General features: G+C 42.4%; 1 protein-coding gene and 1 pseudogene across 1 annotated transcript; both read left to right on the forward strand.

Moving 5' to 3' along the window:
- Window positions 1–8,044: 8,044 nt before the first annotated feature.
- LOC119571361 lies at window positions 8,045–9,208 on the forward strand (annotated as a pseudogene).
- Window positions 9,209–11,695: 2,487 nt separating this feature from the next.
- On the forward strand, window positions 11,696–12,899 carry LOC119571362. The gene is made up of 3 exons (XM_037918703.1): window positions 11,696–12,189; window positions 12,275–12,520; window positions 12,584–12,899. The coding sequence occupies exons 1-3, from the start codon at window positions 11,696–11,698 to the stop codon at window positions 12,897–12,899; spliced, it is 1,056 nt and encodes a 351-aa protein (XP_037774631.1).
- The last annotated feature ends 4,039 nt before the right edge of the window (window positions 12,900–16,938 follow it).

Here is a 16,938-nt window from a genome sequence, read left to right on the forward strand (position 1 = left end):
GGGCCAGGGGAGCGCTGGGGGCGTAGCCTAGGTCAATGCATGGGCAAGAAACCCCATTGGTCACCTTTGTCGGCTAGGGGTGTGTCATCGAAGGCGTATGACTAATCTGAGATCGCTCGGCTCACGCACCCACCCGTCGTCCTCGACGGGAGCAGCAAGTGTTGTCGGCCGTGCTTGGTGTGTGTCCTGGCGGCTGTGTCCCAGACTTCTCGCGCAGCTGATCTGCCATTTTCTGAAACAAGTACACCAAGGGCAGAGACAGGCAGAGAGACAGGAGGGCGAAATGGGAAGGGGGGGGGTTGTGTTGTAGCGGCGCCCCGTCGGGAGGCGACCTGGTGACACGTCAGCGACGAAGTGACAACCATAGAACATATCAATAATTACATATAATACAAGTCGAACTTTTTCCTAATGCAAAATAATATTAAGTAATAAAGGGTTAATTAAGACTCGATACTAATTTATCAATACTCAGTAAATATTTTCCGACGGTGACTACTCCTTCAGAGGCTCCCGCCGTTTGCTAGGGGATCCTCAGAACAGAGGCGAGGGCTGAGGAGGAGGGTCGGCAGTCTCCCCGGCTTCGATTTCTGGTCGCCGGAGAAATTGTTTAAGTTAAGTACACCATGTCTGGACTTAAATAGTTAGACCTGTTAAATACGAGGCCTTAATACTTTATTGTATTTTATTTGAATATATTATCTTTAAGAAATATGTTGGTTTAACTAAGTACCTGGTTGGTAAATTGTAAATGACTGGCCGCCGCTACTGTAACCTGGAAGATGTCTAAATTCGGCCCTATGCTCTGAGTAAGAAGGCTTACGCCTGGGGCAGTCACTCCTACGCCAGTAGTTTGGGGGTGGGAGTTGCCTTGCTTACTACAGTGTGACAAAGGCCGTATGTAAGATATAATGAGAGTATTGCAAGAAATAGTATTTAATAATGTTATATTGAATTTTCAATTTTTATAATTATTTTTTATATAATTTCACTGTCAAGAGATAGACAGAGGAACATGCTTAGGGAGACAATTGCAATAGTCCACAAGGACTTGCTTGAGTTGCAATTGTCTCAGGATAGATAGAGGTTAAAATCTACAAAAGATAAGCATTGTGCATGGCTATAAGGAAGGAAAAGTTGTCGCGTCCGCAAGGACTATCTTGAACGACAGACTTCTTTAAAGAAAGAAAAATGCAACAATGCGAGGATCAACAGTGTGCTGTGCAATAGTACATACAATATATATGTGACTTTATAAGAATTAATATTGATTAGAATATGTCTATCACCGACACCTTCATCATTTCGAAGCAAAGCGATAATGAAAATAGGTAAATGTAGTCCTCATGTTCGCTTGGGAGTGACTCATTACATCATATACGCTTAATAACAACATACGGCACAATAAAATGTAATGCAAGGCAAGAATACAAGAAGACTATATGCATGTAATTCTTGTGCAATTAACGTGATTTCTACAGATACAATGTATGAAGTTGCATAACTGAAGTGATGGGTGAATAACGAGATGAGTAAATAAGTTAAGGGGTTATAAAGTGAATAATCAGAGTTTAGCACACGAGTAGAAAATACATTAGTGGTAGAGTAGGTATAGAATCATAGCAGATAGATAAGTAATTTGAGAGTAATAAAAAATAGAAAATTTGATAAGTAAAAGGCGAGGCGAGGATATGGAGGGGGTATTAACGAAGTGGAAAATTTTCAGAGGTCAAGGAAATAAATACGCACGAAAAGAACATTCATAAATATGGTAACATATTTTATTACTCTACGGCAATTGCAACGTTATATAAACTACTGTTCGAAATCACAGAAATGACACTGCAACAGTATGTAAAATTTTATGAATGGTGACAAGTCTGTCACGAACAGAAAAAGCTTGGCAGAGCAACGCATGGTGCAAGCAGACCGCTGATCGGCCGATAGGACAACCCTCGGGGTTTCAAGTTATTGTAAACTTAAGCCTAAAGATTACCGGAGGAAAAGCGGCCAGTTCCCCACCATATTTTCGGGTTTGAAGAGGGTACTGCCGGGACGAGCTCATACGTAGCAAAAATAATACGCAAATTGGGCATCCCATCCCGTTGGGAATGCCAGCGCTATGCCCCGGGGAGTCGTAAAAACTTTGGTGCGCTTCACGGGCGCCAGATCACAGCTGGGCGATGAATGTGCTTCTGAGCACGTAAAACGACAACATTCAACTTAAACACTAATTACATGCCCAAAAACCCGTCTTTGGGGGGTCGTCACCAAGGACCAGTAATAAGATGAAATAACGTTCGCGATATAGAGCAATTAATGAAAAGAAATGCTGTGAAAATCTGTCAGAAATCTTACGATTTTTCATGAGAGGAAAGATGGAAAATCGTTAAGATGACCGAGGGAATTTGACATTTTAGATGAATTATGAAATCACGAAAAATATGAAATCGCAGTAGCTGATATAATAGAAATAATCTCTAACACGAGATAAAATTGAAATAAAAATAGAAACAATATTTCTAATCGGGGGCAAGTACCGATTTTCCCTGAGTGAGGTCGAGTGAGGTTCATCCGATTATTATAACACCAAGATCATGAATCGGATAATTGTTTGGGGGTTAAACACGGTCAAAAAGGGGGGGTAAGAGACAGGTCACACGCGGTCACAATTCCATCGCGAAAGGCAAGTGTGAATTCAATTGGAAATCGCATTTAAACCCAATTAAACATACGTATATTAAATCATTTGTATAATTAAAAATATCATTGAAACAAATATCACGACACTAGAATATTAAACGCAAGTGACCCGGGGAGATAAATTGAAAATAGAGAAGTAGAGAGGAGGGGAAGTGGAAAGGGGGGGGGTTTAGGGAAAAGGGGGGAGAATTAGGAACAAGGATAGGTGAGGAGGTTGGTGACAGAAAAAATGTAAATATTGTTTGTGGTAATTCCAAAAAGTTTTAAATTTTTTAAAAGATAACCCCATTAATGCATTATTAACCCGAGCCTTAAAGAAATGCCTGAATTGCAAGAAATTACGAAATTACGCCAATACGGCATCGGCTAACGCATGGGGAAAAAGGTAAAAAATAATTATGCCTAATAGGCAACATTTAGCGTGCAAGAATATTCGAGAAATTGAACGTATGAAAAAAAACTGCACTCACAAAAATACCGCATAAGGAAAGATGAAGTAATATTCACGAATCTATGCTTTTGCTTAGCATGATCGAGTAGAATCAAAGGGAAAAAACACACCAAAGAAAATTACTCTCACTAAAAAAATAAAGATAATCTACCATCAAAAGGAATTCGAAGAAACATGATAGAGAGAAAAAAATGCACTAGCACGGACACTTTGTTCAGGTGTTTTAAAAAAATCACTGCATTTGTTAAAACATAACGGCATCACACATGGAAAGGAAAAGAAAGGAAAAAAATTGCCCATGCGTACTTACAGTTTGTTTTTGGAGAGTGCTGGCGGAGGCATCGTTCGTGTCACAAGCTTGAAAGAAGCGACATCCCCATTTGGGCACCATCTGTGAGGGACTTGTAAACGCACAGTCCAGGTTCCGAATTTATTGTAGAGTATAGGTTTTCTGTAGCGTGGGACAGAGGTTGGTATGTCCTGTTTGTGCAGGAGAGACCAGGGTAGCCCCCGGGAGGCCGCGGGCGACATGGCCGCGCTCGGGGTAGTGTCTTTTGGGGTCAAGGCTGAGGCCAGAGGTCATGAGCGCTGTGGGCGTAGCCTAGGTCAATGCATGGGCAGAAACCCCTTGGCACCTTTGTCGGGTAGGGGTGTGTGTCATCGAAGGCGTATGACCAATCTGAGACTCTCTCTCCTCTCGCTTTCTCCCCCCCTCTCTCTCTCTTTCTCTCTCTGTCTGTCTCCCCCCTCTTTCTCTCTCTCTCTCTCTCTCTCTCTCTCTCTCTTCTACTCCTCCTCTCTCTCTCTCTCTCCTTCCCCCCCCTCTCTCTGTAATGACGTTGAACACACGAGTTTCTTAAGGGTTTCGGTGAACGCGGGGTCCCGCCCTCAGGCCGACCCGCCTGAGGGAGGGGAGCCGACTTACCCCACCGGGCGTTGAAAACGAAAATGCTCTAGCTAAAAATAAATTCGAATGCGAAACTTAGCCTCCCCGGCTATGCCTTTAGGGAACCCGGCCTGTGTCGACTATGCCGACTCGCTCACGTGTTCGCGGTGTTGACTCGGCTGAACCTAGTCCTTACCCGCCGTGGTGCCCAGGGCCCCAGCGTAAACCCCCAGGCGACAATTGCACACTTCTCGCTCCCGGCGGGCGCAACCCGACCCTCGGATAGAGGCCCACACGTTACCACTGTACTAGCCCCGGGGTCTCTGCTCTAAGCTACTTTATCCGTATAAGTGTGGCATCCTAGCTGCCGAGTGGCTGAGCAGTTAGAGAAGTATGGGGGGCAGTGAGGTCACCGTCTCTCCCCTTTCTCTCTCTCTCTCTCTCTCTTCCTCTCCCCCCTCCCTCTCTCTTCCCCCCACTTTCTCTATCTCTCTCTCTCCCCCCCCCTCCCTCCCTCTCCCCCTCTCTCATACACACACACACACAACACACACACACACACACACACACACACACACACACACACACATTATATATATTTTATATTAATATTATTATATATTATACATATATGATACCATTTTACATATGGCCTATTTCACCTCCCACCAAAACCCCCCCCGAGATTCTCACTAATGATCTTGAGTGTTTTCGTATAACCCTTATACTACAGGGCTCCCCTTTGGGGGCCCCTTGTAGAAGACACCTTCCATCACGCTACTTTGCCATCCCCATAACACTATTAACTTCTAAAAATATATTTAATACAGTAACGCCAGCCCCTACATATCAAACCTTTGCAAGACACGACAGCAGACGCACATCCGCAGGGCCCTTTCCCCCTCGTGACATTGCCCCGTGTTCACGATCACATTCTTCCTTCACACTTCCCAGTACATCGCAACCCTTTTTGAGTTCCTTGTTCAACCTGTTATAAAAAAGGGTCGCTGCCAGCGACAGACAGACAGCCTACAGCACGCTGACCGGACTGAACCTCTGTCCGTCAATTGTACTATTCTCTCTCGTTACAATATACTGCAACAAACAAGCAAGAGTCCCGTTTCACCCTTTCCGCTGCCCAAAATTTCCGCATGTGCCGAACGCGACTTGTCTGCTTCCCACGCTTTAAACGCCATCGTTTCAATTATACATATAATATTACATATACATTGCATATATTTTACATCAGGGGGAGTGGGAAAAAATCGCCGGGGAAAAGCTGCCGGCAAACTTGGTTTACTCTATTTATACTGCGCCAATACCCCCCCCCCCCCACATGAGACCTAATAAGAAAATTCCCAAAATTTAAGCCATGAGGTAAGAGAATAATGAGAATACACAAAGAGATAAAAAACAAATTCGTAAGAAAAAATTCATAAAACCACAAAACCCGAATGGAAACAGCGAAGTAACAAAGTGCCAGCACCAGGGAAAACAGAATAAAAACCCCAGGCAGAAGCCGTTACATAAGAAAAAAAAATCTATAAACATATATAAAAATATCCAACAATAATACAATGGTTATATGAAATTGAAAATGTAAGGGGGAATAATGCAAGAATACAAAAAATAATACAAATATAAAGAAATTAAATTATCCAACAACAATAAAAAGTATGTACAAAAAAAAAGCTAAAAATAGCCATAATCAAGAATCAAAGAGAATACAATATATAAAAAGTAAAAGTTTTAACACATAAACGACCATAAAACCGAATAACGTCATAAAACCGAATAAACGACAAGATTAAGTGTATTTCCACAGAGCAGATGGACGTGGTTTCGGTGCAGTAGTGCTTGTCCACTACTGACCTGTGTGACCGCAACCAGGTCTTAACATAAGGAAGAGAATTGGTGGCAAAGTTTGACAAGGGAGGTCCCTGAATATTAATGAACATCAACGAAACTTATGGAAAATTCGCTGGGGGGACGCGTTCCCCCTCGAAAAATCGCTTGGAACGCCGTTCCCCCGCGTTCCCCCCCCCACTACACCCTGGTGTACATGTATATATACTTATACATAGATACACCCCACACACAAACATATATATGTATTTTATATGTGTGTGTGTAGATTATATTATATATATATATATATATATATATATAATATATATATATATATATATATATATATATATATACATGTACATATGTCACGGCCAGACTTATGGTAGTAGCGTAGATGGTATTTTATGGGTAATCCTGACATAGTAAGACCCTTACACCATAGAATTGGATTTTCTAATGGTTTGTATGGTAGATGGAATGGTAGTTCAGGGGAACTCCACATTCCATTGAAGCTACAGAGTGTGATGTTTATCCTATGGTGTGGATAAGCCTTTATGGTTTTGCAGGGCACTATAGACACTTTGTCTCGGGGACATAGGGGTGATAATCTGTAGGCCTTGTAAACAAGGGCACCATTGTGCTCTGGGCTGGGTCAGGACAGTCAGGAGAGGCCAGGGCGCTGTCGTGGCACTTGTGCCACAGTTCAGTACTACCTGTCGTCGAACATGGACGTTCGCGAGGGTTTATCTTGGGTATTTACCGAAATTCCGGTTAAAATCGTACTGAATTCCGTGTGACCATACGAAGTAGACGAGACATGGGTCTACGCTCTTCGTATTCTCTAAGGGGAGAAATTGGACTCGTCAGGAGACGAGAGAACTCACTTGTATAAGTAAGTACACTATTAAATGTACGAAGTTATTTCATGTTTATAATAACCAATTTAGATAATACTGAAATAAGTGAAATATACAAAAGGGAAGTCACACGTAAATTGGACGTATTATTCTTATAACAAGCACTGAGCCCGCTCCGGGGAGAGTGGATTAAAAATCTATATCCAGTGCCCTGTACGCAGGAATATATTTGGGTTATATTCCACTTATTACCCCCCTTTACTCCAGGAGTGTCTGGGGGGTAAGAGAAGTATAACCTCAAATAGAGCACTAGGTAACAGTTGGTGGCAGCTATTGGGATAAATATAGTGTTTAATAAGATATAATACATTTTTTTAAAGCAATCTTTCTCAGAAGAGCAGCTCTGTAGACGACGAACACCAAAGGAAGAGTGTGTGTTCATATGTGCGTGAGTACGTGACGTCACGAGAGCGAGCGAGAGCGTGATTGGACGCCAGAGCATGGTATGAGCCCGTGAGAGGAAAAGAGTGAGGCTCATTGGCTCAAGTGAGAAAGAGGAAAGAAAACGGGGTGTGAGTGGCGCAAACGCGTGAGGGAAGCGTGACGTCACATAAAGGGGAGGAGTTTATCAGTCTGAGAGCGGTGACAGTGGAGTAAGGATCAGCGCGGATCGAGCCTCCGCTGTAATGAGTCCTAGTAAATTTATGCTGCTGGAGCGCATGAATGCATGAACCAATAAAATATTTCTTTTTGATATATATACCTGAAAGTAATTTTTGATTGAATATACATAGTAATTAATGCATGCAATTTGATATAATTTTAAGCGGTTATATATAAATCATTGGTCTTTAATAAATTTCTTGCAGGTGCAAGTGTTTAAAGTGTTTTATAGGGAAAAAGTGTTAGAAGTGTCTTACAAAACATATCACAACAAAACTTACCGACCATTCCAGGATATATATTTTTGATATTACATTGATTGTGGCTCTCTTGATTAATTGGTTAAGGTAATAATTTTTGTTCCCTCAAGGGGAAAGTGTTGTGCACTGGGAAATATTAAGTAACTAAGTAGTACCTGTGTTCAGTGACTTTGAAAAAAAAGACAATAAAACGCAAGAGATTTTGCGAGAGCCGTTGGCTTGACTCTACTTGTTGATATAAGTGGGAATTTGCAAGTCAGGCTGCGAGGGCCAAGTGCCTGGCTGACGCTTGCGATTCCAGGAAGTGAAAATACTCAAACATAAAAGGGATACGGATCCAAGGACACTGAAAATTTATGCAGTACTACCAGGTAGTGTGAGTGCGTGCAAGAGGGAAACAAAAAAACGAAGGTATACAGCTGCGACGGGCAGTGGCGAATTACCAAGAGTCTCGGACGTGGGCAGAGACGGTTGACGAAATGGAACAGGAAATTGAAGATCTGAGGAGAGAGGTGGAACTGCTGAGAGCTGAGCGAGCTGATCAGCGAGGAGCGCCTCGACTTGCGGTGCCAGATTCCGTGGAAGGTGCCGTAAGGGCGACACCAGTGGAAATGGTGCAGAGAAATCGCTGTGTCCCTATGTTCAAAGGAAAGGAAGATGAACTGACAGGAGGTGAATGGATCACCCGTGTTTAAGTCCGAAATAGAACGGACCGCAATCCAGGGAGATGCCGCGAAGGTAAACTTTGCAGTCAGTTACATCCACCCCGACCAGGGGAGGGCAAAGAAGATTGCCCAAATGATGACCTCTGATACATCTCGTGGGAGGAGTTAAAGAAAGGTATTCTGGCTCAATTCTCCCAGAAGAAGAAGGTTTGGGATGAATACCTAAGAGATGCCGAGAGATATAAGGACGAGTCCTTCGAAGAGTGGAGGAATAGCGACAAAGCTATCGAAATGAATTTCACTCTTTTAAGAGTGTGGCCTTTTCCAGTGGATATGTTCTTCTCCATAACCATGCGAGCTTTGGCACAACTATGGTAGGCTGTGCTTTGATAAGTACAAAATAGGAGAAGAATGGGATATCCCAAAAGTTAAGGACCATATCATACTCTAAAATCATGGAAGATTTTAGGAGATGGGTGGAAAAGAACCCAGAAAAGGATTTACAGTTCCAATCAACTCTCCGACCTAGATTTAAAACAGGTGATACCGGGGAAGGTTCGGTTGGCAACTGTAAGAGAAGAACAACCAAGGGAAACTCAGAAGAGAGTCCCTCTGGGCAGAAAGGAAGTAAGTACTTCTGTGATGTTCATGGTTGGAATAACACACATCCCAAGGATCGATGCTGGAGCCTAAAGAAAGAGGACTACCAGCAGGCGGGAGAACCAAGGTTGGCCAAGGGGTTCAACATTCACGTACGTCGAAGTCGACAGGAGCCAGACCCAAGAACCCCGCAAAGCTTAAATGTTTCCTCTGTGAAGAGGGGGGAAACATATGGTCATAAACTGTCCACTGAAGAAAAGTTATTATGCTAGCACAGAGTCAAAAAACTCTTCGGCTCCGTCCCAGGGGGACGGCAACGAAAAGGAATAAAAGTAAAAGATAAAATGGTACGGGCAGGAGTTGAACGCCTCATCATTCCTATTTTAGCGTCTTCTCTTCCCAGATACCTAATGACTAAGGTAAAGGTACCTAATAGTCGAAAGTCTTTTACTGCAGTTTGGGACTCCGGGGCGAGCCCAACATTGGTTAAGTATTCTATGTACAGGGAGCAGGAGGGGTGAAAGAGAGGGGCCACAAGGATCCAAGGAACCTTTCCTTCTCCGCTTGAACCACGTGAACTGCTCGTAAGTGGAATACTTGAAGGAGAACCGGTGAAGGCACTAGTGGAGCCCAAATGACCTTCAAAATGGGAGGAAGGTTTTCTCTCATAAATGCTATGTATTTCAGGACGAGATCATTAACTTTCCAGGGGATTGTGATGTTCTTGTTGGTTCGTCCTTAATGCACCAGTATAAATTACTACTAGATTTTGATAAATGGAGAATTTGTCAAGGATCTAAACTCCTGCAGAGAGGTATAATAAACCAGGAGGGGAACAAACCGGTTAGATCACCTCGGGTGGCGAGGAGTCACCCAGTGAATGAGAGTCTGGAGGGCCAGAGTAAAGAATCTAAGGAAGATTTAGCAGAGGATCAAATTTACTCTCATGAATATGCAAGGGTTTCGTTGGAAACTATCATTGTACCTCCGGGTAAGGCAGCTGTATTAACAGGGTGTCTCAAAAGAAAAGGTGGAAAAATGGAGGATGGAACTCCAATAATGGTAAAAGAGGAAATCCATTACAGGAGGATTGTGTTTCATTCCTGTTATATGCAAAGCAGAGGATCAGGTGAAGTCCTAGCTTGTAACTGGGGTAGAGTACCAGTATTAATCCACCAGAAACGGAGGATAGCCCAGGCACTTTATATGGACGATAGGGAATGGAACCGTTTGGGAATCTAAGCAAGGGCCACAATGAAAAGCAGAAAGTGCTGGCTAAATTAGCAGTAATGCTGTGATAACAGAAATACCAGACAATGGAGATGAAGATGATGACCCATTGGAACAGGCACTCCAGATCGACCCTCAACAGGTGAAAGTGGATCAAGATCCAATTTTCACTGAGGATCACTTTCAGAAATTATTGAAAGAATTACGGGCTGATAATTGGACATTATCTACAAGCCAGAGGAAAGATGCAGAAAGGGGTTTTGCGAGACTTTCAGGCAACCTTTAATTTGAAGGAGGAGCCACTAGGGAAAACAAACTTGATTACTCATAGAATCGAAACCGTCGATGAAGGAAAGGTTTATATTCCACCCAGGTTTTTTCCCCTATGCAGTACGACCAGCTGTGAAGGCAGAGGCCCAATCCTTGATGGATCAAGGTCATGTAAGGGTCAGTTCATCGGAATGGAATGCTCCAATTGTCTTGAGTGAAAAGGAAGGATAATTCACACCCAAGGTTATGAGTGGATTACCGGCTCTGAATGCTAAACGAGACCGGAGTTTTATCCCTTACCTTTAATTGAGGATATCTTGTATCAAGTTAGTCAAAGTAAGTGGTTTTCCACACTAGATTTGGGGAGTGGATATCATCAGGTGCCACTAGACAAGGATTCTAAGGAGAAATCCGAAATTCTCTACGCACCTAGGGCATTGTGAGTATAATGTTATGCCTTTCGGATTCTCCAAGGACACTTCAGAGACTAATGAACAGAGTGTTCTGTGGTCAGGTTAGAAAAGGATTGGATTATATTGCAATATATAGTGATGACATTGAAACTTACTTATCTATTGGGAGAAGCTTTACATAGACTGATACAAGCTGGACTGAAGGCCAGTCCTGAGAATACACCTATTCCAGAAGGAAGTTAATCTTCTTGGACTAGAGTGGGACAGGGGAATGTGAAGCCTGCGCTAGACAAGTTAGCGGCAGTACGTAATTTCCCAAAACCAGGAATCGTAAAGAGGTACGGAGATTCTTAGGGTTAAGTGGCTATTATCGAAGATTTGTCGATGGATACGCCAAGAAAGCCCAAAGCTCTGACGAAGTTAACTTCGGAGAAAAATCCTTTCGTCTGGGGAGATGAACAGGAAACGCATTCAACGTTTTTCAGGGAGAACTTGGTAACGGAACCAGTACTTAAAGCACCTGATTTCAGGAAAAATTGGTACCTGAGCACAGATGCCCGCCAAGGAGCTATTGGTGCGGTGCTTGCGCAAAGGTATGAGGGCCATTTTTTCCCTGTTGCATACTACAGCCGACAACTGAAGGCAGCTGAGAGTAGATATACTACATGGAAAAAGAGGCCCTAGCCATAATAGAAGCCTTAAAAAAGTTTAAACCCTTGGTTTGGGATTGGAAGTAGTGGTTCTGTCTGACAATAGATCACTTCACTGTTATTCCACAAGGCAAAGGATGGCAATGCGAGGGTTACAAGGTGGGCCCTAACTACTCAATCCTTTGGGGCAAAAATCATGTACCATCCCGGAAGACTCAATGCCGCGGCAGATGCTCTATCCAGGATTAAAGTTCCTGAGGGAATAGAGGCCGAGGAAGTGGAACGTACATCACAAATGATCATCAACGAAGCAGAGGACTGTCAAATTGTCTGTATTTTGGCAGTCGAGCCATCAGGAGAGATGCCTGAAGAGGAAAAGGACGAGGAGGAAGATGGGCCGCCTTGGTCATTGGAAGAGATGATCAGAGAGCAAAGGGAAGATCCTCTATATGGACCTGTCATCCGGTATCTCAAGGATGTGACTGAAATCAATCGGAAGAAGGTGGATCCGAATTTGGAGGTAAAGGACTTCTTTATGGACCAAAAGTTACTTTACAAACAGGTTCAACACCGGAATTCGATGAGGAAAGTCGAGGAGGTGCTTTGCGTGCCAAGGAGCTTAGTTTCCAAAGCTCTAGCATTAGTCCATTTAGCACCATTGGGAGGCCATGGGGCCGAAGAAAGAACCAAGTTCCGTGCAAAAAAGGTTATTCACTTGGCGTGGAATGGATAAAGACATTAGTAGGTATTGTCAACAATGTCTTACGTGCCAAAGGTTTAAGGGTCGAGGTCATCCCTTAACTCCTTTGCGAAGATATCCAGTACCAGAGGAACCTTTTCAAACTCTAGCTATGGACCTGATGGGACCATTTCCCCTTACAGAAGCGGGAAATAAGTACATATTGGTGATTACAGATTTCCTCACCAGATTTGAGGCAGTGGAAGCACTCCCAGATAAAACCACAGAAGCAGTAGCTAAGAGTATTTATGGAATATTCCTGCAATATGGAGTCCCGAGACGGTATTAACGGACAAGGAAGGGAATTCAGGAATAAGTTTTTAAGGTGTATGGCAAAGACGTTAGGGTTGATCATCATCAGATTGTAGCATATCACCCTGCGTCAAATGGACTCTGTGAGAGGACTAATCAGCAAGTATTAAGCATTTTACGTGGTCTAGTAGATGGAAAGGAACATTACTGGGACCAGTATTTAGCTGAAGCACAGTTGGCTTTGAATGCAGCCTATCATAGTGCTATTGGAGATACGCCATACTATGTGATGTTTGGCAGGGATGCTAAAACACCAGCGGAATGGTGGACAAGACCCACCACAAGTTATAGACTACCAAAAAGAAGACTTTGTGGCCACACGAACCCAAAGATCTCAGGAAGTCTATGAATACGTAAAAGATAATCTGTTAAGGGCAGCAGATAGACAATGTAAAACCCGAATGAAGAAGTCAAAAGATACTTCTTTGCGGGAAGGTACAAGAGTCTTTGTGAAGGCCATTAGAAAGAAAGGGGACTCTAAATTATCTCCCAAATGGGAAGGACCATAGGGTTGTCAAGGAGGTGAAACCATATGTTTACCAATTAAGGGATTTACAAACCAGGGGGTTTAGAGAAGTCCAATTGGAAAACATGAAGGTGGCTTTGGAAGCGACCATACCTAGAGCACTAGCCCGGGAGCTAGGAAACCTTATCCAGGGATGGAACCAGGAGAGGAGTCAATCATACCTGAAGGCACTCAGGAGGAAGAAGAAGACAGGGAAATGGAGTACCTTATGGATTGTCCCAAACCAGTGGGCGTGGGGTCTGAACTGGCACATGCAACGGAAGCTCAACTTCAAGGGAAGAGGATGAGGGACCGGATGTAAGTGGAGAGCGGGATTCAAATAATGAACCTTTTTCAAGAGTTTTCCAGTGATCTTTGTAATATCAGAATGGATAACCCAAACAATACAGATTCCCACAATGCTTCTGCAAGTAATGCTGAGGGTGAGAGCAAAATGAATGAAGGAATGAATGAAACTCCTGGGAGGGAAAGTTAGTCCTGAGCATGCGGGTAGGGAACCTACGCATGAGAGACGTACTAGTGGACGTACGACGTACTAGTGGACGTACGCGGTATGGGCCAGGGTATTATGCACGGTTGCATGAGGGACCATAATTGGACTAACTACATAAATATATATGCATGATCACCCCATGACCACACCACACAACCAACACTTAATTATATAAACATATGTTATCGGAGGATGTGGTGGTCACCCACATGGAATTTAGTTTTGTACTTTTTGCAGATATTGAGCCATGTTTGGGAGGGATGTGCATGCTGATCCTGGAGGCTTGCTGTGGACGGTTTGTCAGGCAGAGGGCATTCCACCTCTTCTTCGGCTGGGTGCAGCCCTAATTAGAAGAGAGGAGGAAGTTCTCACCGAGAACATCCACAGGAATGTTGTGCAAAATCAGGATCTATGACCAGCTACTGAGACTCTGGAACGACTCAAAATGGCGCTAGAAGTGGTATCTAGGGTTGAGGGAAAGGAAAACGTTTCGGCTCAAGGAGAAGCTCGAGTGCGTTTAGCTGAGGCATCTTTTGGAGGTGTAATTAAGGATTTGCCAAAATGGAATTGGTTAGATGTAGTGATATATTTATCTTCACTATAACACTCAATATCCCCAACCAGTCAAATGGGAGTTGACTGAGGTAGTATCAACTTACTAAGAGGTAAAAGATTACTTGCATTAAAGGATTTACCAAATCACATAGCTCAAACTGACTCTAAAGTTATAGGGTTTAGCAATGGAATGCTGGAAGGGTGCATGAAGTCAAGGGAATTTATGTTGTGCCCCAGAGCTTTAATATCAGTTTGACTGAGTCGTGTACATATAAATGGGAAAGGCTTCCCAGGGAAAATAAGGTTATTCCAGAAGAATACAAAATAGAATGGGTGATAGAGTTCACGCAAATTTCTCGGTATATGGTAAGGTATTACAAGGTGGAATGGAATCCATCTTGCCCAGAGATCTAAGGGTAATTCATGATCAACTTAATCAGTCTAATGAGAATTTGGACAGTGTAAACGCATCTATCAATGGCCTTGTGAAGACAATTGCTTCCATGGACCAGGATAATGCTGTTCTGTTTGGTCGGACAGATCATCATTACGTCACTAGATTAACTCATGGGGTGAAATTGTCTTGGGACCTGTTTTGGTGGCTATTATCCTTTGGTTTACCTTATATCTCTGGAGGTGGTTGAGGAAGGAGAGAGAGAAGAGGTTATCTTTGTCAAGGGCGATAGAGTCATTGGTTAGCTCAGCTCTGCAACCTCTCTCCCACTCACCGTGTGCACATAGACCTAGGAGGTCTATGTCATCCGATACTACTCCGTAAGTTCTGAGAGCTTCTGGGTAAGACCGATTGGTGGTTTTCTCTTGAAGTCATAGGTCACCCGAGGACGTGTGATTTCAGAGGGGGAGCATGTCAACGGCCAGACTTATGGTAGTAGCGTAGAATGGTATTTTATGGGTAATCCTGACATAGTAAGACCCCTATACACCATAGAATTGGATTTTCTAATGGTTGTATGGTAGATGGAATGGTAGTTCAGGGGAACTCCACATTCCATTGAAGCTACAGAGTGTGATGTTTATCCTATGGTGTGGATAAGCCTTTATGGTTTTGCAGGGCACTATAGACACTTTGTCTCGGGGACATAGGGTGATAATCTGTAGGCCTTGTAAACAAGGGCACCATTGTGCTCTGGGCTGGGTCAGGACAGTCAGGAGAGGCCAGGGCGCTGTCGTGGCACTTGTGCCACAGTTCAGTACTACCTGTCGTCGAACATGGACGTTCGCGAGGGTTTATCTTGGGTATATTACCGAAATTCCGGTTAAAATCGTACTGAATTCCGTGTGACCATACGAAGTAGACGAGACATGGGTCTACGCTCTTCGTATTCTCTAAGGGGAGAAATTGGGACTCGTCAGGAGACGAGAGAACTCACTTGTATAAGTAAGTACACTATTAAATGTACGAAGTTATTTCATGTGTTTATAATAACCAATTTAGATAAAACTGAAATAAGTGAAATAAACAAAAGGGAAGTCACACGTAAAATTGGACGTATTATTCTTATAACAAGCACTGAGCCCGCTCCGGGGAGAGTGGATTAAAAATCTATTATCCAGTGCCCTGTACGCAGGAATATATTTGGGTTATATTCCACTTATTACCCACCTTACTCCAGGGAGTGTCTGGGGTGGTAAGAGAAGTATAACCTCAAATAGAGCACTAGGTAACACATATATATGTATATATATATATATATATATATATATATATATATATATATATAGATATTATATATATATATATATATATATATATATATATATATATTTTATATATAGTGTGTGTGTGTGTGTGTCTCTGTGTGTTTATCACACACACACACACACACACACACCACACACACACACACACACACACACACACACACACACACACTCACACTCACACACACACACACACACACACACACCCACACACACACACACACACACACACACACACACCACCCCCCAACACACAAAAAACACCACAAAATTTATATATATAATATATTATTATATATTATTATATTATATTTATGTTTTGGGTTGAAATTAAAGTATTTTATTACATAAAATTTTTTTTTTATATATATATAAAATATTATATTATATATGTATATATATAAATATACACATATTAATTATATGTTTTATGTTAAAAATGTATGCATTTATTTATTGGGTGGTTTTTACATATAAGGTTGTGCGTGTCCCTGAGCAAAATGACAAAGGAAAGACTCTATCCCGGAATCGAAACAAAAGTAAATGTTAGTGAACACGGGAGATAACTCCCCCTAAACCAGGAAGCCCTGGACATTAAAAAAATAAAACTAGAAACCAAAATAACAAAGACCCAAAAAAGCAAAGTGAAAACGAAGAAACCCACCCTCCAGACATCACCAAAACCGAAACCCGGGAAAAGAGCTTCCCCAAATTCCCACAGGTAATGGACAAAATGTAATACTTATAAAACTAGCAAATTCTTTAAAACTCAAACTTCAGAAACCCAAAATTAAATTAAAAAATGCAAAAAAACAACTAAATTTTTTATTAATATATCTAAAACCTTAAAGTGTTTAGGTTTGGGAAAGGGCAGTAGATTGAAGTAGATAATATTAAAGAAAAAACCCTCTAACCAAAGAAAATTTGGGAACTGAAAAATTAATTGAAAACAGCCAGCATCATTTTTAAACACGTTGTACTTGGAACTATTTTCCCAGTTGAAACAGACCTGATATAAAAAAATCAAATAAAAATTGAAATTTTTTGTGCATGTCACCAGGGATTACTTTTGAGTAATGTTGATGGTTACCT

Source organism: Penaeus monodon, unplaced genomic scaffold (assembly GCF_015228065.2).
Source record: "Penaeus monodon isolate SGIC_2016 unplaced genomic scaffold, NSTDA_Pmon_1 PmonScaffold_6001, whole genome shotgun sequence".
NCBI classification, from domain to species: Eukaryota; Metazoa; Arthropoda; class Malacostraca; order Decapoda; family Penaeidae; genus Penaeus; species Penaeus monodon.

Bases quoted from the DNA above. Each gene is read 5' to 3' on its own strand.
- LOC119571362 (XM_037918703.1), top strand. From the start codon at position 11,696: ATGTACCATCCCGGAAGACTCAATGCCGCGGCAGATGCTCTATCCAGG. The intron at 12,190-12,274 runs GTTCCGTGCAAA...TACGTGCCAAAG, and splicing joins GGGGCCGAAGAAAGAACCAA to GTTTAAGGGTCGAGGTCATC. The intron at 12,521-12,583 runs GTATTAACGGAC...CAAAGACGTTAG, and splicing joins CAATATGGAGTCCCGAGACG to GGTTGATCATCATCAGATTG.